Here is a 23,665-nt window from a genome sequence, read left to right as displayed (position 1 = left end):
GGTGGGGCGCGCTCCCCGCCCTGCACCTCCCGCTCCGAGGGGCGGGGCCTCGGGGGGACGCGCCTCACAGCGCCCGCCCCTTCCAATTCATCTTTCCGCCGAGGACCCGCCCCCCTCCGTATTACCGTCCAATGAGCGACGCGCTCTCCGTCGCCAGGGGCGCCGGGTTGCCAGGGGGCGGAGCTGATTGGCCGGCGGGCCCCGCCCCGCGCGGCTGAGCGGCGGCGGCGGCGGCGGCGGCGCCAGAGCGCGAGCGTGGCGCGGCGGCGAGAGGAGCTGCGCGTGGCGCCGAGCTCGGGACTGCCCGGCGGGGCCGCCCGCACCGCCCCCCGCCATGGCCGCGGCCCGCCCGGGGGCCGCCCCGCCGCCGCCGCCGCTGCTCCCCCTCCTGCTGCTCCTGCTGCTGCCCGGCGGCCGCCGCGCCCTCGAGGGTGAGTACCGGCCGGGCGTGCCCGCCGCACCGGGGCCCGGGTACGGGTACGGGTACGGGTACACACGCGCCCTCGGGTGCTGCGTGCTCCGAGCCGGGAGGGCTGCGGGATTCGTACCGCTTTCAGTTGGAGCCGGCGCTGTGGGGCCGCCGGAGGAGCGTCCGTGCGCGGTGTCCGGCTCCATCCCTTTCCCGGTGGTTTAACCCCCCCGGTCCCGGTGTGGGGCCACGCGTGCCGCAGCCTCACGGAAGGAGGAGGGATCTCCCCCTCGTGCCTGCTGGAATCGGTTCTCTTCCTTTCGGAGCCTCGTATCCCGCTCCCGGCGGCTTTGCGGCCCCGCTCCGGGGTGTTGGAAGAGGGGGCCCGGCTGCGTTTTGTCTCGGCACGAAGTGTGCGCGGTGTCCGGTAAAGCGGCCCCTCTCCCGGAGGAGGGGAGGCGGAGGGAAACCCCCGGTAAGGAGCGTTCCTCCGCGCCCCGGGAGCGCGCGGCGATCGCTGCCCGGCCGAGGGGCCGCCGCTTTTGTTTGTTCGGAGGCGTTTCTGCTCGTTCGGAGGCTCCGCTGCCACCGGTGCGGTGTCGGAGCTGCGTGTCGGGGCTGCCGGAGCCGGAGCCCTTCCCGCTGCCATTCTGGAGGGAGCATTTCCCCCACGTTGGTGCTTTCTACAAAGTTTTGGGGGCGGCTGTTCGCGGTGTTGCCTCTCCCCCTCCCTCTCTCTACCCAGTGGATTTTTTTTTCTTCTTCTTCTTTATTTTGGCAGAAGGGTGGGGAAAAAGGAAAAAAAAAAAAAAAAACATCCTCCTTTGTAGGCTGTAGGAAGGCGAGCTGGGATTCATGGCCTGCTCGGGCTGGGAAGCGGGAGTCGGGGCGAGGAGAAACCAATCTGTGCCCAGCTTGCCTGGCACGGGGGCTGCGGGCACCAAACGGGCATCTCCGTGCCCCCAGCCCTTCAGACCCCATTTCCCATTGGCGGTGTGGGAACTGGGAAGGAAGCGGCAGCGGCGTGCAGGGCACTGCGATGCGAGCATCTCCCAGTGCTGTCCGACCCGCTGGGCTCAGCCTCTGCCCTGCTGCCCGGGGGAGAAGAGCCGGATGGAGGGCGAACAACCAGCTCGTGCCAATGGCCCAGCGGCTCTTCTCTGCTTCCCAAGTGTGCAAAACGGTCAGGGAGCAAACGCACTGCCCCGGGAGGTCAGGCCCTGTCCCAGGTGGACTGCTTTGGGGCCTGGCTGGTACTGCACAGCATTTTTGGGGCTGGCCTTGAGTCCCTTGGGACTTCTTTTTTTTTTTCTTTTTTTTTTTTTTGTTATTTTTTTTTCCGCATTTTCCCCCTCCTCTTTGCTCTTGTCTGAGCTATAAGGAAAGTTGCCACGGTTCCCATCCCCGCTGCTCATCTCCGGGTCAGCCAGCTCCAGCACTTTGGCTGCATTGGGGTGTTCCCGACTGCTCACAACACTGCTTCCTGACGGACACGGAGCTCTGGAGCGTGCACGTTCGGTCGGATATTTTAGTGCTGACCATAAATCTGGCGTGGCCATAAATCTGCGCTCACGTCTTCCAGGCGACGGCAGCCCCCGGGTCCTGGCTGTACCCCTCCAAGAGGTGACGGGCCGCTGCCTGGCCGGGAGGGCATGGTCCTAGCAGTGCGGGGCTGGACCTGCTCCATCCTCGGGGGCACGGCATGGCATTGGGTTTCTTTACGAGGCCCCAAGGGGGTGGGGGGAGCGGCGCTCGGCAGTGGCTCAGTGAGGGCTTTGTGCTGCTGAGGAGAAAATGGTTTCTCTCCAGATCCCGTAAGTGCGCTGGGTTTGTTTGAAGTCACAATGTGTTTTTCTTCTCCGGTTCAGCAGTCCCCGGGCCGGCTGCAGAAGGAATGCTCTGTCCGGGGGCAACAGCGGATCCTTTCTCCCATGCGGGGTCTGGAGCTGAGGAGTTGTTCGGCAGGGCTGCGGGGCGATCGAGGCCGTCACTACCCATTTGAGTTAAAGCCCTGGCAGGAGGGAGCTGAGAGCCGTTGGGGTAGCTCTGCCCATCCGCACTGGGATGTGGTTGGGCTGGGACCCCTTTTGGAGGAACATAACCCTGCTGCGTGAGCCGCCTCTCTGGTCACAGGGCTCCGTCTACACTGAGGGGTTTCTGTGTGCTCTTCCACCAGCCCCAGCACAGAGGATGTGCGCAGCCCACAGGCTCTAGCAAAATACCCAAACCAGGATGATTTATGGGGGTTTTCCTCCTCTGACCCCAACCCTGCCTTGCTCCCAGGCACCTCACAGGCTGACCACGCGTCGGGAGCTGGAACCACCAGGTATTTTCTTGGCACGGACGTTAGCTTTCCCTTTAATTACTTTATCGGTGGGGTGATCCAGGGAAGCCAGCCCCGCTGTTTTATTGATGCTTGGGGTAGGGCTGCAAGAAAAGCAGGTCGCAGGGCTCCGTCACACTTGCTGGATTCATTCAATCCCCCATTCCTCGCTAAAAGCTCTGTTCGTGGGAGCCGTGCTCCGAGTCGGGGAAGGAGAAGGGCTCTCCTTTGTGTCAAGCAGAGCATGCGGCCAGTCAGGGGAGAGGGAACTCCGCAACCCCGCATTGTCTGCAGCTCTGCCATGGGCCAGCACCCGGCTGCACTCCAGGGCCGTGTCCACCCACCCAGGCTTGGCGACGGGGAATAGCGGCCTCTGGTTTTGAAGGAATGAACCGAAACTCCCTGTTTTGTTGTGATGACTTACTGCCAGAGATATTCGGGGAAACCAGTTGGTTGCATTTTCTTTCCGTGAGCCGTTTGCTGCTGCCTGCTCCAGGAGCAGGGGAGCTTGGTGTTTAATTAAAACAGCCCCAGCAACCTGAATCACAGACTCGCATGTTTTTAAAATTGTAGCTGTTCCTGTTGTGCTGAGTCAAACTGGTTTGTCGGGATCCGGCGTCTCCGCCTGGGAGCTGTGCTGGGGGAGGGTGCGGGGCTGCCGGCCGGGATCCCCCTTTGGTGCATGAGGAAGCAGCGGGGTGGGTGCAGCGTGGGTCACAGGCACCTGTCCCCGTCCCCGAGGGTTGTGCTGGAGCTGGTGGCTGCCATCACTCCCCGCTTCCCCAGCGTGGGACCAACGAGGACTTGGCGTCACTGTGGAGCAGGCGTGTTCCCAAACCGAGTGCTCTGGGAAGAGGGGAGCATCCGTGCGGTGACCCCACCGTGGGGATCAGGCCCCGTGCAGGAGCTGGCTGTGGCCCTGGGGATGGGCTGCCATCTTGGAGGCTTCTTGCCATGGTGCCGTTCCCACCCTGGCGGGATGGTCCCATTCCAGTTCTCGCTTTGCCTTTTGTTGTTGTTGTTTTATGTATATCACCGTCATTACTGTTGCACAAAATCCAGGCCCGGGCTGGGGTTGGGCTCGCCCCGTGGCTGTGCCAGCCCGTCAGGGCTGGTGGCGGGCGTGGGCCGTCCTCCCTCATCAACAGAGCCCCACAGAGCCCGCCAGCAGCGCGGGGCAGGACGGGAGCCATTTTGTAGGCCTCGAGGCCTCATGCTCCCTCCCTTGGCTTCCAGCGTTGCCCACCCTTGCTGGGGCTTTGTGGGGCTGAGCTGAGGGTCTTCATCCCCTTCCCATCCACAGAGCTGAAGGGCCCGGAGCCTGCTTCCCCAGGAGCCTGCTTTCCCCTCGGCAGGGCGGGATGGAGCGCGGCTCCGCATGGCTGCCCCTCTGAGGAGGAAGAGGAGCCATCTTGGGAAGAGGCCGGAGCTGTGTGCCGCAGCCCCACTCCTCCACTCCCTACACGTGTGCCAGCACATGGCAGCCGGGGGTCCAGGCAGGGCGATTGCTGTGGGATTTTTGTTTTATTTTTTATTTTATTTTATTTTATTTTTGCACATCGCTAAGCTCTGAGCGGCCGAGGCCTGGTGTTTCTCACCCTGTTGACAAACACCTGTTTCCCGGCCCCCTCCCCAGGAATGCTCTGGGCATGGGGGCCCTGTGGAGGTTGCGGTTCCCCCAGGGGGGGCACTGTCCCTGCCGTCCCCCCTGTCCCACGGGGCCATCCCATGTGGGATTTCCCCACCCGCGTCAGCTGTGAGGGGATTTGGGCCTCCCTGCTCCTCTCTGAGATGGGGCTCAGGGGCCTCCTCAGGACAAAATGTGTCCTGGGGAGGGGATGTGCCCCCCTCCCCCCCAGCCCCTCCTCCTCGTCCCCAGGGTGCCCAGCGAGGGCTGGGGAGCAGGAGGGACCCCACGGGCCGGGGAGCGGGGAGGGGGCTCGCGGCATGCACGCACACACGGCGTGCGATCCAAGGCCTTTTTTATTAATGAGAAAAATGTGCAGGGTTTGAACGATCGCCAGGAACAGATTTATTCTAGTTCCCCAGAAATTAAACTGAAATGAAGGAGCGAGTCAGCCCGGCCCGGCACCCCCTCCTGACTCTGTGCTTGTTTTAACTCTGGAAGAATCTGACTTCGGGGTGGGGGAGGTGGGGGGGAGGATATTTGGGTTTAAGCAGTTCCAGATGGGCTCGGTGCTCAAGGAAGCGAGCGGAGAGCAGCGTGGAGATTTGGGTAACTGCCCCAGGCAGGAGAGAGGAGGGAAATCTTGGCAGGAACCCCTGCTCTGCACTGCCTGGATGGGATGCAGCTTGGCAGCCGAGCCGCCCCGTCTGTGGGGCGAACCTTTGTGTGTGCAATGAGTAACCTTTTTTGGGGAGGGGGTGTTTTTTAAATATCATTACTCTTTCCCTGGCCTCCTTCCAGAGGTACAACCTGGAAAAAAACAGAGTGGGGGGGGGGGGGGGAGGGAAGAGAGAGGTATTTCGGATTGCAGCCTGCTGTAAGTGATAGAGGCAGAACCATGACAGGGCTGTGCTGCCTTGCCCAAACGCTATGGGATTTTGGAGATCTGCACCAGCCTAGTGGCCCCAGAGGGGCACTGCACCACAAAGCCATGACCGTGCTTCCCTCTCATCACAGGGCCTGGAAATGTGGGCTGGTTTGCTGCCTACGTCCTGGTTAATGGTATTTGTGCCTTGAACAGGTCTGGCATCTCCGGATCAGATGAGTTATTTCTGTGGCAGTGGAGGGTGGCTGCATGGCTGCTCCTGCTGGGGACAGCAACCTATAAATCTCTCCTGCATGCAGGCCCACACGGGTACCACCTGGTGCCACACTGCTGACGTTGTACTATGGGAGCTGATGGCAGGGATGTGCCCATCCTGAGCAGGTGCTCGTCATTGGAAGGCTGGCGGGGCTTCTGGCAGGGCTTGGGGCTTTTCCATGGGGTCCCTCAGCAGAGGGAAGATGGCTTTTCCCAAAGGAGAGGAAAAGCAGCGAACACTGGTGCACGTGTACCATGTGGGCAGAGAAAGCAGCTCACCCTGGCAAAGCTGACCCCGGCATGGTGCATCGGGCTCTGACATCCGAAATCCCCGCGGTATTAATAGAACAGTAATTGCAGCGCAGGGCTGGACTCGGGCAGCTGGCTCGTGGCCTCTCCCAGCGTCAGCACGGCCGTTCAGCGGGACCAGGGGCTGGCAGTGGGACCTGGCAGAGCACGGGCTGCACGTGTCCAGGGCACAGCAGAGCGCCCGGCGTGCGGCTGTAGGGCAGGGACCACCATCCTGCTGCAAAAACCCCGTGCTTCAGGTACTGTGATTTGCAGGGTTTGCGCACAGTGCATGTGCCACACAGTGCTGCAGCCCAGCTTGGCACGGCTGTGCTTTGCGGTGGCAGAAATCTGCTGTGCCTGGCTCGACCCAGTGCGTGGATGCCTGTCCCTCCCCGCATCCCGGGTGCTGCCACTTGATCTGCTTTTCACAGTTGCAAAGCTGGCACCTGTCCTCTCTCACATGCTTCAGTCTGTCTCACGGCCATCAGGAAACAGCTCCTGGCGAGGAGCACGCGGCCGGAAAACCCTCTTCAGGCAGTCAGCGGGTGGGCGCCGGGCAGGGCTGGATGGAGGCAGCCCCTCTGTCCCTTGTGCTTGCAGTCATCCCAGTACTGGCTCTGCCCATGGAGTAGGCGCCAGGTATTGGGGTCAGGGCAGGGGGAGACGCAGCCGGATGATGGCTCAGAGCCACGGGGCTGTCTTCCCGGGTGAGTTATTACACTCTGGTGCGGGCTGCCCTCACAGGTGTGGGGTTGGGAAATGGAGGGAGAGGATGCATCCTTGCTTCCTTCCCAAGGAGCATCCTTGGGCTCTGCCAGGAGCTGACCATGGGGCTGGGACCAGGCTGCCCTTCCTCAGTGGGGCAGGGACTGCTGCCCTTGTGTGTGAGTGTGTGTGTGTGTGGTGTGTACAAAGGGGCCTTAATCTCAGTTGGGGCCTCTGGGCCCTGTCATAATGCAGAAATAATGAGTCTATTATTAAGTGCCCACAGTACTTCTTCACTCCGGTGGCTCGCCTCCAGCAGCAGGCAGAACCTGCCCCGCTTGAAGTGGATGTGTCATCATTTGCCTCAGCAAATCCAATCCCCTTTGATGATGGGCCAAACGCCCTTGGCACAAAGGGCCACAGCTGTGATACAGGCCCTACTTTTTTTTTTTCCCCTCCTCTCTTCTCTTTGTTCCCAGCTCGTTTGCTCACCCTGGACCTGGAGTGAGCGCGCGTTGGTGGGCGTGGGCGGATGGAGCCCTGCATCCCCCAGCAGCGGGATGGGGCACAAGGGAGAGGGTCACTGCAGTACTCCTGGTTCTCCCCACTGCTGGGAGCAGGCTCAGCACGAGGCTCGTTCCCAGCGTGGGCGGTGATAGGGTGTGCTCCAGCCCTTCCCTGGGGCTGAGCGAGCTGCCCTGGCCCCAGAGCTGTGGGTGGGACTCTGTGTAGAGCTGCATGTCCGAGACCCCAAGCATGCAGAGTGGTGGAAAGTGGGGGAGCTGGGGCTTTCCCTGTGGGCTGTGCAGTGTCCTGACAGTGCTGCAGGCACCTTCTCCGCGCTTCTGCGCCCAAAGCTTCTGCTATGGGTGCACCCAGGGTCATCCCTTGCCCTGGAGGAAGAGGAGGGCTGTGGGGTTGGCTGAAACCTCGAGGAGGGGAGAGCAGCACACCCGAGGAAAGGCATCGAGGGTCTGACCCGATGCCTGGCGCCCTGTGTGGCTCCACTTTTGTGTACACGAAATGCTCGTCAGCGGGAAAAGTGCAACCTCAGGTTCTCTCCCACAGGCAGCTCTTTGTTCCCAGATAAAGGGCCCTGCACCAAAGGCCCTTTGTGCCGCTGCTTAGAACGGTGCTGGGATTAATTGTGCCGATAGGTGCTTGAATGGGGAGTGCACAAGGCCGCCCGCTCCTGCCGTCATTATCTCAAAACTGAGGAGGAAATTAAAATGTACGAGAGATGCCCCTTTTGGTGGCTTTTTGACTAGCAGGCAGCGACCGGAGTTGCACGCAGATCCCGCTGTCCCCAGCCAGCACCTCTGTTCCCAGTGCCCTGATGCAGCTGCTGCAGGTGGGATGGGATTGGACGGGACAGGACGGGATGGGACAGCTGCTGGGGCTCGGCTCCTGGGCGCGATGGTGCGCGTGGCTCCCAGGGTGTTGCAGAACAGGTTCCCATGTTTGCAGCAGGGCTGCGTGGGTGTCTTTACTAACTTTCCTCCCTTGCCTTCTTCCAGGATGCTCTGGAGCATGCTGGAGGTGGCGTCGTACCCTGCTAGCACATCCTGATAAAGGTGGTAGTCCCCACGTTCAAAGGCGAGAGCGCTCAAATCGGAGCCGGTTGGTGGAGACGATTGAGTCTTCCCCAGTGGCTTCATCTTGAAAGAATTTTCCCTTCTGGCTCAGGCAGCGCTAAGCGCAAAGCCTGCCATCACTGCTGTGCATGTCTGCCGCCGAGCAGCGCGAGCTGGGGGCTCTCAGGGCCTCTTCAGGAGAGGCGGAACGTTTCGCTGGCCATGGAGCGTGCACACAGCATTCCTCAGCCCCTGCTTTGTAAGAGGTCCTGGGGTCCAGGTGGGCCCATGCCAGGGCTTCACATGCCCTGTGAGCTGCTGAGGACCCTGCAAAAGGGATGGGGGGGACACAGGAACTATGTTCTTTGTAGCTTGAAGTGCACAAAGGAGATCTGGCAGGGCAGGGAGGAGGCAGCCAGAGCTTAGTGCACGGCCCCATCCGAGAAGTGAGGCTCTTTCCCTGCCCTTGGATCTGTCTCTGCCATAGAAATCCTGCTTTGGTGTGGGGGTGGCTGTGGATTGCTGCGCTTGCCAAATCCTAGCAGGGATTGTGCTCTCCTGAGCTCCTTGGCCTGGCTGGAGGTAAGCAGAGGACAACTCCCCAGCAGTGATAAAGCGGGCCTGGGGGAGACTTCCCAAAGCTGCAGAAACTGGGAGCCAATTTCCCGTTGACTAATGGAACCAGGCACTCCTAAGCATGCGGGATTTGGAAGGCTTTGACTCGCAGCTTAGTGGGCCTTGATGCCATTCGCATCTCTCCAAAGCACCTGCAGACCTGGGCTGAGCGAGGAGTACCCCAGCACCATGCCAGCATGGTGCCGAAATCTCCCCAGATACCCTAGCCCTGTGTGCCAGTGTGTGCCCACTTGGTGAGGGATGGGTACTCAGCACACCCCAGTACTTGCTGCAGAGGCAGCCAGTTCAGTGATGCTGTGCAGAGAAATCATTGCAGCAGCTTTAAGGGCACAGTGCAGCTCCGGCTGGGCTCAATGTGCAGCCCTGGGGCCATCCGCTGCAATCTTTATGTGCTATGGGGCTGCAAGGAGAGGCCGGGGGGGGGGGACTGCTGACCCTGTCCAGCCCCACAGCTGCAGGAAACCCTGCTGCCCTCTGTGCTCGGCCCCGTTTCCTTTAGTTGCATCGCCCAGTTGTTTTATTCCTATTATTTTCCCTCCCTGTTCTCACCGTGTGGTTTATGTGGCTCTCGTGCCAGCGGGGCCGGCTCAGCCCTGTTGTTTTCTTTCCCCTCCTTGCTGTTCGGAGGGCAGATGCTGCCAAACGAGGATACGGCGTGTCCCAGCCACGCAGGGAAGAGCAGTGCCGGAGGGGACCTTTGGTGCCGTGGGGTGTGGAGGCTGTGCAGGGGTTTCCCACACACCGTGGGTAAATTTGAGAACCAGAGTGCCTACGGGACCCCCGTGCCACGTCCCCATCCTATCCTGGAGCCCTTGGCTGGGTGCATCCCACACCCCGTTACAGCCTGGGTCTCCTCTCGGGGACTTGGCAGCCCTGCACTGTCAGCACGCGCTTGGCTCTGCTCCGCTGCCGGCGCTGCGTTCCCGGCCCCCACAGCACTGCTGTGCCCTTATTAGGACAGCTGGCGCCCAGAGCCAGCCCTGGGAGCAGTGCGGGTGGCTCTGCTCCCCGTCCCCAGTGCAGCACAGGGGCTCCAGGGTGCCTGGGATGGGATGTCTCATCCTTCATGCTGAGCATGCTGCCCTGCCCCACTGCCTTGGGGCTGTGTGCTGGCTGCCAGCATGGCCGTGGATGCCACACTGTGTTGCTGGCTGCTGCCCCCAGGGTGGGACGCAGGAGGAAGAAATCCTCCAGCCAGGATTCATCCCCATAATGTGTGAACACTTCCTTCCTCCTCTGTGCTTCCTCCTCAGCTGGGTCAGCCGGTGCTTTTCCTGAAGTGGAAGAGAAGAAGGTGGAATTGCCTCTTGCTCCTAGGGCTGGGTCGCCATGCTGGGGATGAGTGCACTCTGAGCAAGCGATGGCTTCATGCCCTTCTTCTCTATGAGGGATGGACAGATGACCCTCGGGGAGCTGTGCGGAGGGCAGCAGGGGTCATGCCTGCAGCTGGATGGGAAGAACATCCTTCGGGGCTGCTGGCAGGAACCTGCGAGCACACTGGGTTGTGTTACCCAGCTCCAGGGTTTTACTTCATGCCTCCCAGCTCCTCTGCACAGGAGGAACCCCAGCCTCCAGCTTCCCACCACTATCCCAGCCCAGATACGATGGGACATGGAAGGAGTGGTGTCATTCCCCGTCGTTGCATTTCTCTCCTGGCTTTTTGTGTGCAGCAGTGCTCACTCGGAGCTGCAGCTCTGCCTGGGATTAGCGACAGCTGCCTGCAATTGCAGCTCTTCCCAGACAAGCGTCTCGCTCCCCCAAGGCTGGGGCTGGGGCTGTTTGGGGAATGCTGTCGGGGTGGTTTGTCTTGTAGTCTGCTCCAGGAATGTTGGCCAGACGGTCAAATTCTTCTCCCCTCTTGTAAAATGAGTGATGTGGGGCGTCTCTGGGAGAGCAGCCTGCCAGTCCCTCCTCCTCTGGATAAACCTGCCTGGCCCGCACCTCCCTGCCATGGGAACGGGGCCCTTTCAACCCCAGCCACAGTAAATACGTGCCCTGCCAAAGCACAGGGGGAGGCGCACAGGGGGCCGGGAGGTGGGGGGCTGGAGGCCGGGCTGGGGGTGGCAACGTGTCCCCGTGCCACCTGGCCGGCTGCTCCGCGGGGACGCCTCGCTCTTCCTGTTCTGACAGCAGAGCAGAAATCTGGAGTCTGTCTGCGCCGCTCCCCCTCCTCCCACCACGTCTCACCCCCCAAGTTGCTGTTTTCCACAGAAATGTCAGCCTAAGCTCTTTTCTCCCCCACTCCTCCTGTTTTTTTCCCTTGAATCTTGGCCTTCATCTCCAATTACTTCTCTCCTTCCTCCCTCTCTCTCTCTAGAGACCCTGATGGACACGAAGTGGGTGACCTCGGAGCTGGCATGGACAACCCATCCGGAGACGGGGGTAAGTCTGAAGCCGGTCCTGCCCCCAACCGCTCTGGGGTCCTTGGGGTCAGAGTCCTTTGCCCACACTTTCCCTTGCCCTCCCTTGCTTCCCTTGCTTTCTAAATCCCATAGCTGCATGCCGACTCCCAGCCGGTGGAGCAGTGGTCCCTTGGTCACTATGGGGGTCCCCTGGTCACCTTGTAGGGCTGGGGCAGGCAGATGTGCTCCCCATTATCTGCAGCCCTACCCGGTGCCAGGATCTGATGCGCTGCTTCTTTCTTGCAGTGGGAAGAGGTCAGTGGTTACGACGAGGCTATGAACCCCATCCGCACATACCAGGTGTGCAACGTGCGGGAGGCCAACCAGAACAACTGGCTTCGCACCAAGTTCATTCAGCGCCAGGACGTCCAGCGTGTCTACGTGGAGCTGAAATTCACTGTGCGGGACTGCAACAGCATCCCCAACATCCCTGGTTCCTGCAAAGAGACCTTCAACCTCTTCTATTATGAGTCAGATACGGATTCTGCCTCTGCCAATAGCCCTTTCTGGATGGAGAACCCCTATATCAAAGTGGATACAATTGCTCCGGATGAGAGCTTCTCCAAACTGGAGTCCGGCCGTGTGAACACCAAGGTGCGCAGCTTTGGGCCGCTCTCCAAGAATGGCTTTTATCTGGCTTTCCAGGACCTGGGGGCCTGCATGTCCCTTATCTCCGTCCGGGCTTTCTACAAGAAATGTTCCAACACCATCGCTGGCTTTGCTATCTTCCCGGAGACCCTAACGGGGGCTGAGCCCACGTCGCTGGTCATTGCGCCGGGCACCTGCATCCCCAACGCAGTGGAGGTGTCTGTGCCCCTGAAGCTGTACTGCAACGGTGATGGCGAGTGGATGGTGCCTGTGGGAGCGTGCACGTGTGCTGCTGGGTACGAGCCAGCCATGAAGGATACCCAGTGCCAAGGTAAGGGCTTGGGGTGGTATCTCTTGGCTCACCCATCGCACTGCACGTTTGTGCTCATGCAGAGGAGGTGTTGAGCTAGGTCTCATTTTGGGGGCTCGGGAGCTTCAATGGCTCCGTTAGGATGGAGCATGCATGCTGTCTCAGGGCTGGTCTGTGCTTCTGATGTCTGGAAGCTTTAAAGCTTTTGTGGTCCATACCGGCATAGCTTACTGGTGCCAAGCTGGGGAGCATCTGTTGAGTGCTGAGTTACGGGATGTGTCCGCATGGCACGGTCTGCAGCACCGTGTGGCTCAGGGGACGTAGCAAGCCCTCATGTGTCTCCAACACTTTCGTCTCACCCCCGCTGCCGTGACCGATGTCTCTGCCCTCCCTCCTGCAGTGTGTAAAGGTGCAGGTGGTCGGGGCGAGCGCCTGCTCCCAGCGAGTGAGATTTCACACTGCCTGTGCGGAGGCATTCAGAACGCCGGCAGCGAGCGGGGCCCCACTGAGCTGGCTGCGGGAGGCCCCCTGCCAGAGCCGCAGGCTTGCAGCGAGCCTTCCTTCCTTGGAGGGAAGGAGAAAGCATCCTGCCTGCAGATGAGTGGCACTGGAGGGTCGGTGTTGTTGTTTCACCCCAGGCAGAGAATGCTGATTTGGAAAGATCAGTGTGGTTGGGTGTAATGCTTGCTTTTTGGGGTTATTGTGCCTTAGGGAGCTGCCTCCAGCACTGAGGACCCTGCCCTGGGGCAGGACCCCACTGCTCCTCTTGGATGGAGGCACGGACAACGGGGCGCCAGGGCTGGGTGCCTCGTGCTCGCAGATGATGGACTGCTTGGCGCCAAGCCTCCACTCTTGGCAGGGGCGGTGGGATTTGGGATGTATATGTGACCGTAGCGACTGCTTGCAGGGAGCTCAGCCTCTCAGCACCGTTGGTCCCGGAGCAGACAGCCACCAGCACCCACTGTTTGGTTTGTTTTGAGGTCCCTGCTCCTGGGGAGCTGGTTCCATGTTGCTTGAGCTGGGAGATCCTACAGCCCTTACGGGATGTTTGCTGTTCCTCACCAATGAGAGGTGCATGGGGTACCACTTCACGCCAGCCCTCGTGGCTCCCCGTTTGGAGGAGGCAGCGGAGGCAGCGCTACATACAACATCCCCCCAGGAGGGGCAGGGAGAGGAGCCTCGTCCTTCCTCCATCCTCCAGCCCATGGGGCAGCACTTTTGGGTTCTCCTCACGCAGGGAAGCTGCAGGCATGACCCCATCCAGCGCCCATCCCCTGCCCTTCGCTGGGTGGAAATGGCGTTTCTCTGGGAAACTCGCGCCACGTTCGTACGATCACATTTTCCACCATATGACCGTGTGTTTTAAGTGGAAACAGCTGAGGAAGGGCTCGCATAACCCAGCTCCATTTTCTGCTCTTTGTTGGCTGCTTCGTAGCCGCGTTTCAGCCTTTATTCCCCTGTTTCGCAGCTCACGGCTCACCCTGGCAATAGCCCTGCGGGTAGCTGGTGCATGGAGGGAGCAGGACGGAGCCCCCCGTGCCGTGTTGCACCACGTCCCAGCACCGCTGCCGGGATTGCGGAGCTCGGAGTGCCGCGAGGTGCCAGATGGCATTTTAATAAATAACAATACTGCGTTAGCGCTTAGATGGGATAAGCCGTGTTGTAAATCTCCCCCGTTCCCCAGCCTTTCCGTGGCCTTTGAAGCTTTCCTCCTCCTCCTCTTTATCTGCATCCAGCGCTGGGATTAGGGTCCTCATTCAGACCTGTGACAATACGCCTTGGATCCCGGTCCCGCGGGATGAGCCCGGCTGAAGGCAGCTCCTTGGGCACGCTTTGTCATGCGAGCTGCGAGGCTGGGATCTGCCGCTCTGCTCGGGAGTTGCCACAGCATTGATTTGGCATCTCATTCTCAGCCTCATTATCTTTATTTAATTAGCACACGGCCCTTCTGGGGGTTGTGCCGCTTCCCACACGCTCCGTGCAGAGATGCGCGGAGGCAGCGCTCACGGGAGCGGAGCCCATAGCTGGGGTGGGACCATGGGGACGCCTGCCCTCATCCCCTCTCACTTTGCAGTGCCCCACATCACTTTGGGGCTTTGCACATGGTGCTCAGGGGCCGGCAATGGGATTTCCCGGGAGCAGTCGGATCCCAGTGCTTCGTGAGAGCACTGCCAGCAGAGCTCCAGCCCTTTCCTTCGAGTCCCCTCCTGCCTTACAGGGTGTGCACGGCGGTGCCGCTGCCTATTTGGGTGCTGTCAGCAGGTGATAGCAGGTCAGGCCGCGGCCAAAGTGTGGGGTTTGTCAAAACGCATTTTCCTCGCGATCAGTGACTAATGGGAACATCACCACGAGTTAAAAAAAAAAAAAAAAAACCAACAAAAAAACGCCAAGCCAGCATTGCACTCACCAACTGTTTGCAGCTTTGCATTGCAACACGGGGTTGCTGCATGAAAACCAGGAAGTGAAACTGCCTTCTATTAATTGGCCGGGATTACAGATCAAAGGCAGTGCAGGCAGAGCAGCGCTGGCGTGCGGAGCCGGGCAGCCCCACAATGGGCTGCTTGTGCCACGGCACGGAGATCTGCCGTCCTGCCCGTGACCCGCTGTGGCTCCAGGGGCACTTTGCTCATTGGAAAGTCCTCCTTTAAAAAAAAAAAAAAAACACCAAACCCACACGAAATATCATTTTCCCACCTCTTATTCAGATGCTGCTACTGAAATCCCAGTGGAGTCTTCCCTTCCTCTGCCCTTTATTCCATTCATTTCTGGGCTGCACGGGTGTAGAATATTTCTACCCAAAGGGTGTTTTAAAAGAAAAATCAAGTGCCTTTTAAGAGAGACTTAAAACAAGAGCCACTGCCTCGCCAGGGGCTGGGCTGCTTGCACGGCTCCCATCCATTGCAGCTGCTTACAGAAGAGCAAAGGCAGTGATCAGCATAGGTCCATGAAGCACACATGGTCCTGGGCAGAGCTGGTCGCTGCCTGCAGGGGAAGGATGGGGCTGCTGGGCAGAGGGATGTGAGAGGTGCTGTTTCACTGCGCTCTGCTTTGGTCCTGCAGGGAGGGAAATAGCTGGGATGGGAAAGAAGTGGGATGGGGAAGCAGCTGAGGGGTTAAGTTGGGGCAATTCGGAGCCGCTCCATGGGAGGGGACCGCAGGTTTCGGGGGATGCTCGGTGTGTGGTTCCCCCATTCCATGCAGTCATCACTGGGGTGAGTCACCGTGCTCTCGATGGTGGTTTTGTTTCAGTGCTTTTCGGCTCCCTCCCTTGGATTTTGCTCACAGGGTGGGGACAACACGGGGAAAGAGAGCAGGAGCAGCGGTGCAGGATCCAGCTGTGTGGCTGATGTGCACCAGGAGGAGCAACCCCTTGTACAGTTCCCCCCCATTGCTGGGCTGCAGCTCCCTCCTGCCATCCAGCAGCCCCTCTGCAGAGCTCTGCTCGCTTCCCTGACCTGTTATCCCGTGGCTGTCAGCAGCTGTCATGTTCTCCCCGGAGGTGACCGCAGCCCAGCACCGGGAGATGTGATCTGTGTGCAGAGGTTGGGGGCTGCTATTCGATTTGAGGATGCTTCAGCGGGAAAAAAAAGGGCAGATGCAGAGCTGCGGGTGGAAGCAAGGAGCTCAGCCTAGTGGCATTGTGCAGGAGGAGATGACACAGATCCGCGGGGACCTGGGATCAGCTTTCAGCTCAGTTACGGCTTCAAACGTGGCTGAGAGCTGTCACGCTGCCACCGAGGTCCTTATGCTCTGATTTATTAAACAGAGTTGGATGCTCCGGCACGGCGGTGCAGCTGGGCCTCGCCTCCTAGCCTGCTTTTCCCCTTCCCAAATGGGTGGCAATGAGGCCTGCATTGCAAAGAGGAGGAGGAGGCGGCAAGGAGGAAAGCCTCTGAGAGGAGAGGGGTGTCTGTGGGCTCATCCACCCCAGGGCCTGGCTGTGTGCTGGTGCTCTCCCAGCCCATGCCTGGGCTTTTCTGCTCCACACAAGCACTGCTCCAGTTTCACCCCTCTGTTATTGCAGGGGGGTTTGTCCCCGACGGATCCGGGCTCTTGTCCATAACCAAAGCATGTTTGGCAGCTCTCGGAGCCCAGAGTGTTCTTGTCCAAGAGGTTTCAGTCATCTCTCATTCCTCAGCAATCTGGTTCCTGATGTGTGAAGCTGCATCCACCCAGTTTTAACTGCCTGCAACTGCGGCTGGGCTGGGCCTGTGCATGCCGGGGCTGCTCCGGCACCTTGGGCTGCTCCCTCCATATCTCAAGGGGACGGAGCACTGCCTTCATCCCTTCCTTTAGAATGATTCCTTTAGAGCTGCACAGAATGGGCTAAACTTGAGTTTCTAAAGGGTGGATGCAGAGGTCTAAAGGGTAGCTCAGGTCAGTGAGCCAGGCTGTGGGGCCTGCCCTGTTCTCTCTGAAGGGCTCTGGCCATGGAGTTGGGGTGGCTCGGGTCCCTGCGGTGCCCAGGTGCAGTGACCCACAGCACCCCGCTGCCGGAAAGCTTCCATGCAGGGTGTCAGGAGATGGATCATAGCAGGAAACTTCCGCTCGCCACGGCCCTGTGAAGCAAGTTGAAGCTCCTTGTGTTTAGGGTGATGTCATCGGGAAGGCACGGGGCAGGAGTTTCCACTTCAGGGACTGCCAGGACGGCTGCATGTCCCAGGGCCAGGCAGATAGGGCTGTGGGGGTCTCGCTGATGTGGGTATGGGGCAGGAGATGATGTGGGCCCCATGCTGGGAAGATTCCACACCCCGATTGTCACAGGGATGCACTAAATGAGGCTATTTGAAGGCACAGGGTGGTTTCCCAGTGCCGTTCTGCTCCTCGGCCTGAGTGCTGTTAATCCCTTCACGTGCCCCTCCTTAGGGCCGAGCGCCCGCGGTGCGAGCGGGGCCAGCCCCAGGGCTCCTCCGGTGTGCATCGGAAGCGGGGGCAGGAATGTTGTAGTCTGGCTCAGCACACAGCACTGGAGCCAGCTTGGAGGTGCCGCCGCCACGGGCTGAGAAGTGGTTCAAGTGGCCGGGGTGGGAGATCTGGGGTGGGGTGGCCACTTCAGGGCGACAGAGGCCTCCCGTAGGGGATGCCAGGCTGGGCTGAGCACATCCTTCCCTGACCTGTGCCTCCAGGAATGGAGCGTGGGGCTGGGTGTGGGCAGGGGGGAGCCGATGGAGCATTGTTGAGCGCCCTTCATTAATGTGGGTTCATTCTCCCTTCCTCCAGCATGCGGCCCGGGGACGTTCAAATCCAAGCAGGGCGAGGGCCCCTGCTCCCCCTGCCCTCCCAACAGCCGCACCACCGCGGGGGCAGCCACAGTCTGCATATGTCGCAGCGGCTTCTTCCGAGCAGACGCGGACCCCGCAGACAGCGCCTGCACCAGTGAGTGCCATGCGGGTGGGATGGGAGCTGGGGGTGGGAGGAACGCCGTGGGGCAGCCATCCCTGACATCCCCCCGTGCCTCTCCAGGTGTGCCCTCAGCCCCACGCAGCGTCATCTCCAACGTGAATGAGACGTCGTTGGTGCTGGAGTGGAGCGAGCCGCAGGACGCGGGCGGGCGGGATGACCTGCTCTACAACGTCATCTGCAAGAAGTGCAGCGTGGAGCGGCGGCTGTGCACGCGCTGCGACGACAACGTGGAGTTCGTGCCGCGCCAGCTGGGCCTCACTGAGCGACGCATCTACATCAGCAACCTGATGGCCCACACCCAGTACACCTTCGAGATCCAGGCGGTGAATGGCATCTCCAGCAAGAGCCCCTACCCTCCCCATTTTGCCTCCGTCAACATCACGACCAACCAGGCAGGTCAGTGTCACCCCACACCACTGTCTCTAATCCCCTGGGTGAATTCTCCTCTCCGTTTAAGCACACGTCCCTGGAAGGCATGCAATCTGAATGCTTGCAGGCAGGGAAGGGCAGGCTTGGCAGATGCTCTGGAGAGCTCCTAGACCCACCCCAGAGAGATGCTGTGCCTGCTGCGAAGGGAGGAAAAAGGCGATGAGGTTTCTTCTGCCGTGGGCCTGGGAAGGCTCAGCACCAGCCCATACCTTCTCAGCCAGCTGAGTGCTGTGCCATTCTCTCCTTCCGCCCCACATGGCCCAGTTCCAGTGTGCTGGTAATCTCCAGCCACCACACTGATCTGATTTCACAGGTCTTGCTGGTGGGGCGGAGTGTGGAGCTCCCTGTGAGGGGAGGACCAAGCTCTGCTTTGGGTCCGCAGGGTCCTTCCTTGGACCAGTTTGCAGCTGTGCACAGGATGAAGTGTCAGCTCAGTGCTCTTTCTGAGCAATTCTTTGGTCCCTTGTCATCTTGGCTGCGAGATTGCATCTCCTCCAGAGGCAGTCCCAAAGCTTTTCAGCCTTTTCACCGGGGTTATCTGAGCAGGTCCTGGGTTCCTCAGGGGTCCATCCTGTGCAGGATCTCCGCGGACACACTGCGCACAGCCTGGCTGGGTACCAGTGCTGGCACAGCCAAATTTCCCCTCTTTCCCTCCCAGCCCCATCTGCCGTGCCCACCATGCATCTGCACAGCAGCACCGGGAACAGCATGACACTGTCATGGACTCCCCCGGAAAGGCCCAACGGCATCATTCTCGACTATGAAATCAAGTACTCCGAGAAGGTAAAGCAGAGAATCCTTTCCCTCTCTCTGTTTTTTTCTGGCTGGCCATCAGCCCCGCAGTGACAGGGGGACATGTCACAGAGGTGACACCTGCATGTCTCCCTTACAGCAAGGCCAGGGTGACGGCATTGCCAACACTGTCACCAGCCAGAAGAACTCGGTGCGGCTGGATGGACTGAAGGCCAATGCTCGGTACATGGTGCAGGTCCGGGCGCGCACAGTGGCTGGATACGGCCGCTACAGCCTCCCCACCGAGTTCCAGACGACTGCAGAGGATGGTAGGTACCAGAACGGGTCTGCCTCCATCCCCCAGCCCTCCTACACGTGCCTCCTCCCCAGCCTGACTTTGATTCCTGCTTATCCCTGCGCCAGGCTCCACCGGCAAGACTTTCCAGGAGCTTCCTCTCATCGTGGGTTCAGCCACCGCGGGACTGCTGTTTGTCATCGTGGTGGTCATCATCGCTATTGTCTGCTTCAGGTAGTGGCTTTGCAGGGAGTGGTGGCTTGGAGTGAGGCAGGGGTCGCTTATGCCTGTGGGCAGAGCTCCGGCAGCTCGGGTCTGAGAGCAGAGGGCTGGACCTGCTGCACTGGGGTCCTGCTGCCAGGGGAGGAACTCTCTGGCTTTGTCTGCCTGTGCTGGGATTTGGAAGCTGGCAGTGAATGTCTTTGCCCCATCAGGAAAGGGATGGTTACTGAACAACTCCTCTCGTCTCCTTTGGGCAGGAAGCAGCGCAACAGCACAGATCCCGAGTACACAGAGAAGCTGCAGCAATATGGTGAGTGTGAGGCCAATACATGTGCTTTCCCCTGAGTCCTGCCCCACGCACAAGCGAAGGTGTAGCCTTTGCTACCTGAAGACCATGCCAGGCTGGTGTGGCATGCCATCCATGTTGTATCCCCCCTGGTGATGATTCCTCTGCTCTTGCAGTCACTCCTGGGATGAAGGTCTACATTGACCCCTTCACCTATGAAGACCCGAATGAAGCTGTCCGGGAATTCGCCAAAGAGATTGATATCTCCTGTGTCAAAATTGAGGAGGTCATTGGAGCAGGCAAGTTCCAGGGCTGGGCACAGTGACTGCTGAGAACACAGCCTCTCCCCAGCTGCCTGCTCACCCCCTTCTCACCCACAGGAGAGTTTGGTGAGGTGTGCCGTGGGCGCCTGAAGCTGCCTGGCCGCCGTGAGATCTTTGTGGCCATCAAGACACTGAAGGTGGGCTACACAGAGAGGCAGCGGCGGGACTTCCTGAGTGAGGCCAGCATCATGGGCCAGTTCGACCACCCCAACATCATCCACCTGGAGGGCGTGGTGACCAAGAGCCGCCCTGTCATGATCATCACAGAGTTCATGGAGAACTGCGCTCTCGACTCCTTCCTCCGGGTGAGCATCCTGTCCCACCCTGAGCTTCTCCATCCTCTATATGGTCACACTGACATCTCCAGGGCTAAGCTGTGCAGAGACACCTCTGGGTGGGGGAACCAGGATAGCCCTAGGGAGGAAGAAGGGTGGTGGTAGCACACAAAGATCCCTCCCCAGTTAAAACCCCTAATCTCTCCCCTGGCAGCTGAATGATGGGCAGTTCACGGTCATCCAGCTGGTGGGGATGCTGCGAGGCATCGCTGCTGGCATGAAGTACCTCTCAGAGATGAACTACGTGCACCGAGACCTGGCTGCCCGCAACATCCTGGTCAACAGCAACTTGGTCTGCAAAGTGTCTGACTTCGGGCTCTCCCGCTTTTTGGAGGATGATCCAGCCGACCCCACCTACACCAGCTCCCTGGTATGGGGTGCTCATGGGAATCTGCAGATCTGGGGTCGGGAGGACAGAGCAGGTGTGCCCTTAATAACAAAGCTGTCTATCCCTGCAGGGAGGCAAGATCCCCATCAGGTGGACAGCTCCTGAGGCCATCGCCTACCGCAAATTCACGTCGGCCAGCGACGTGTGGAGCTACGGCATCGTCATGTGGGAAGTGATGTCCTACGGGGAGCGACCCTACTGGGACATGTCCAACCAGGATGTAAGTGCTCACCCAAGAGCGAGGAGCTTGGGGTCACCAGTGGGGACCTAGCATGCTCACAGCCTGCTTCTGTGCGCCTCTCTATGCAGGTGATCAACGCGGTGGAGCAGGATTACCGCCTGCCACCCCCCATGGACTGCCCCACAGCACTGCACCAGCTGATGCTGGACTGCTGGGTGCGGGACCGCAACCTGCGGCCCAAGTTTGCACAGATTGTCAACACGCTGGACAAGCTGATCCGCAATGCTGCCAGCCTGAAGGTCATCGCCAGCGTCCAGTCCGGGTCAGTGGCATCCCCAATCCTTGGGAGCGCAGAGGCATTTAGGGCTGCAGACGTGAGATAGCAGGGATAAGGCATCTCCTTGCTTCCACGTGCACCTCTGCACTCCCTGCTCCCCGTGACCTGTGGCTCTCCTGCCTTGCAGTGTCTCCCAGCCGCTCCTGGACCGCACCGTGCCCGATTACACCACCTTCACCACCGTGGGAGACTGGCTGGATGCCATCAAAATGGGACGGTACAAGGAGAACTTCGTCAACGCCGGCTTCGCCTCCTTTGACCTGGTGGCACAGATGACAGCAGAGTGAGTCCCTGCTTGTGGGACCGGGGCGAGTGGTCTTGGGTGGATTGCGTGTGGGGATTGTCCTGTGGGGTTAAGGCCTGGGAGTGAGCATCTGGTGGTAAAGGTGCTGTGAGAGGGATGCCAGAGAGCTGCAGTGAAGATGGGATCCCTTGGTGGCAGCTAGATGGGGCAGGGCCATGTGCCAGTTGGTACTGAGGTGGGCGGATCACCAAATCCATCTCGTCCTCCTTGCAGGGACCTGCTGAGGATAGGAGTGACGCTAGCAGGGCACCAGAAGAAGATCCTGAGCAGCATTCAGGACATGAGGCTGCAGATGAACCAGACACTGCCGGTTCAGGTTTGACCGCAGGGGACTCTGCATTGGAACGGACTGAGGGAACCTGCCAACCAGGTTCTGTTTGCGGTGCAGCCCGGCTTCCCGATTTCCCCTTCCCGTGGCGCTCCTCTGCCTCGGACGCTCGCCGGGGACAGGCTGGGCCGGGCCACCCTTCCCTGGATCAGAGGCACTCGTGCCGAGAGGGAGCCCGGCTTTTCGTCCCGTGTCCCGCAGCGGCGAGGCAGTGAACGCAGTCTTCATATTGAAGATGGATTATGGGACGGAGATGGCGCATCCGCTTCCCGCCCTGTCTCAGTGCTCATCAGTTTGAAGAGATGTTCTGCTTCTTGGATTTCTTTACACCCCGGTTTTCCCCCCTCGAGTCCTCACTTCCCCCTATCCCTGAGGCCACAGACTGTTGACCCGTCCGCTGAGTCCGTCAGACGCTCCGAAGCCTTCCCCGAGCCCGGTCCCCGCGTGGAGACGGCGCCAGGGACGGGGCTACGGCCCCAGACAATCACTCCACCCCTCCGCACGAGGGTCCTCACTGGGACGTGTCTGAAGGGGAAAGGCTCTGCTCCCTTTTTGGCTTTGCACGCCAGAACCCGAACCCCGTGAGATTTACTATGCAGGGAGTTAGGCAAAAAAAATAATAATAATAATAGAGAGAGATATATTAAAAAAAAAAAAAGAGGGTGCAGAAAGGGGACCCTCTTGGTTCTCGTGGCCGGCTCTGGACTGCAGAGTGAGGCCGTCAGCACGTTTGCACAGGGACCCTCCAGCCCCCAAAGCGGGGCCAGGAGCGGGGCCGGGGCCACACGGAGGCCTGGCCTCCCCCAGCCTCCTGTTTTATGCAGAAGGAGCGGGTGCCGCTCCTGCCACACGCTGTGATTGCTGCCAAAAGACTCACTCACCTTCCTCTGACTTCACTGCAGCCCGCTTCCTCCGTGCTGAGGGCGAGACTCCCAGCGTGCATGAGTGTGTGTGAGTGTGTGCGTGCGTGCGTGAGTGCTGGCCGGCAGGACTGTGCGAGGCAATGGGCAGAATAAAGGCAATAAGAATTTTACCGGCGTTTCCTTTGCTCGATCGCTCTCGCTGCACCAGCACGGGGCTGCTGCCTCCACCACTGCCCATGGCCACAGGTCCCCATGTCCCTGTGTGCCCATAAGCCCTGCTGGAATACCGACGCTCCCGCGGGGTCCCCATGGGTGCCTGTAGGCACCGATGTGTGCCAGCGGGGAGGAGCCAAGCAGATGGGTGCCAGCCCTGTGCTTTCCCGTGGGGCGCTCAGGGTTGGAGGGGATGAGCCTCAGGGCACAGCCAGCCCCAAAATTCCATCTGGAGCTGCTGATAGTGCTTTTTCCCATTCCCTCCTTATGTTGAACCCGACCTGTGGGACCGCAGCCCCATGAGTGCAAACTGAGCGAGGCCAGCCCCGGCCCACGGCACACGGGGAGCACAGCACGCCGCAGGGCTCGGCCGCAGCCTGCTTTTCCCACCGCGCATGGGAGTGTTGCAACTGCCTCCGTGAGTCACAGATGCCAAACGGGAGCTGCTGAGCTGGGTGCAAACTCACCCGCTGCTGCAAAGTGCATGGCAAGGGAAGGATCCGGGGCTGCTGACATGTGGTCCCCGCGCCCTCAGCCCCTCAAGCATCCTTCCCCGGGGCTCTGATCCCACCCTGTGTGCCAGACCCCCCTCGCCCCACCAGCAGTGCAGTGGGCTGAGGAGGTGCTCCCCACGGGCTGCCCCCCTCCCTGCCAGGTGCCGCACAGCAGGTGCTGTTTTTCCCCTTTCCTCAATGCTCACCTGCCCTCGGGTTTCTCATTAACCCTGTCCTCCTCCGCAGGAAACAGCAAACAGCAGGAGGGCAGCGCAGCAACGGCTGAAGGGCTCTGCACCACCTGCCCCCACCCCTGGGGCTCCATCGCTGCAGTGGGGATCCCGGAGCCCTGCTCCCCATAGCAGCCCCCGCTGCTTGCTCTTCGCTTGGCTTTGCTGCTTTTGAGGGGGGAGGTTCAGCTCCCGGGGTTTGCTCCCGAGGTGTTGCATCCCACGCTGTGCCCGCCGCTTCCCTTCATACAAATGTGTACAGAGAGAAAGAAAGGTGCGTTTAATGGGGAAAGAAA

The 23,665-nt window shown here is 60.2% G+C and overlaps 1 protein-coding gene across 5 annotated transcripts; it reads left to right on the top strand.

Annotated features, from left to right (window-relative positions):
• The first annotated feature begins 237 nt into the window (after positions 1 to 237).
• On the top strand, positions 238 to 22,602 carry EPHB3 (EPH receptor B3). 5 transcript variants are annotated; one of them, NM_001396683.1, is made up of 16 exons: positions 238 to 431; positions 11,024 to 11,088; positions 11,355 to 12,027; positions 17,227 to 17,382; positions 17,470 to 17,805; positions 18,497 to 18,621; positions 18,731 to 18,899; positions 18,994 to 19,099; positions 19,300 to 19,397; positions 19,550 to 19,672; positions 19,754 to 20,001; positions 20,186 to 20,401; positions 20,490 to 20,639; positions 20,729 to 20,922; positions 21,065 to 21,220; positions 21,455 to 22,602. In NM_001396683.1, the coding sequence occupies exons 1-16, from the start codon at positions 335 to 337 to the stop codon at positions 21,561 to 21,563; spliced, it is 3,021 nt and encodes a 1,006-aa protein (NP_001383612.1). In that variant the 5' UTR covers positions 238 to 334; the 3' UTR covers positions 21,564 to 22,602. The 5 variants fall into 5 exon arrangements, with proteins under 5 accessions (NP_001383612.1, XP_025009286.1, XP_004943488.3 ...); XM_025153518.3 differs by having other exon boundaries at positions 245 to 431; positions 19,345 to 19,397; XM_004943431.5 differs by lacking the exon at positions 238 to 431 and adding an exon at positions 895 to 2,735.
• The last annotated feature ends 1,063 nt before the right edge of the window (positions 22,603 to 23,665 follow it).

This window comes from Gallus gallus, chromosome 9 (assembly GCF_016699485.2).
Source record: "Gallus gallus isolate bGalGal1 chromosome 9, bGalGal1.mat.broiler.GRCg7b, whole genome shotgun sequence".
NCBI classification, from domain to species: Eukaryota; Metazoa; Chordata; class Aves; order Galliformes; family Phasianidae; genus Gallus; species Gallus gallus.
Note: the sequence above shows the minus strand (reverse complement) of the source record. Positions and strands in the feature narration are given on the sequence as shown.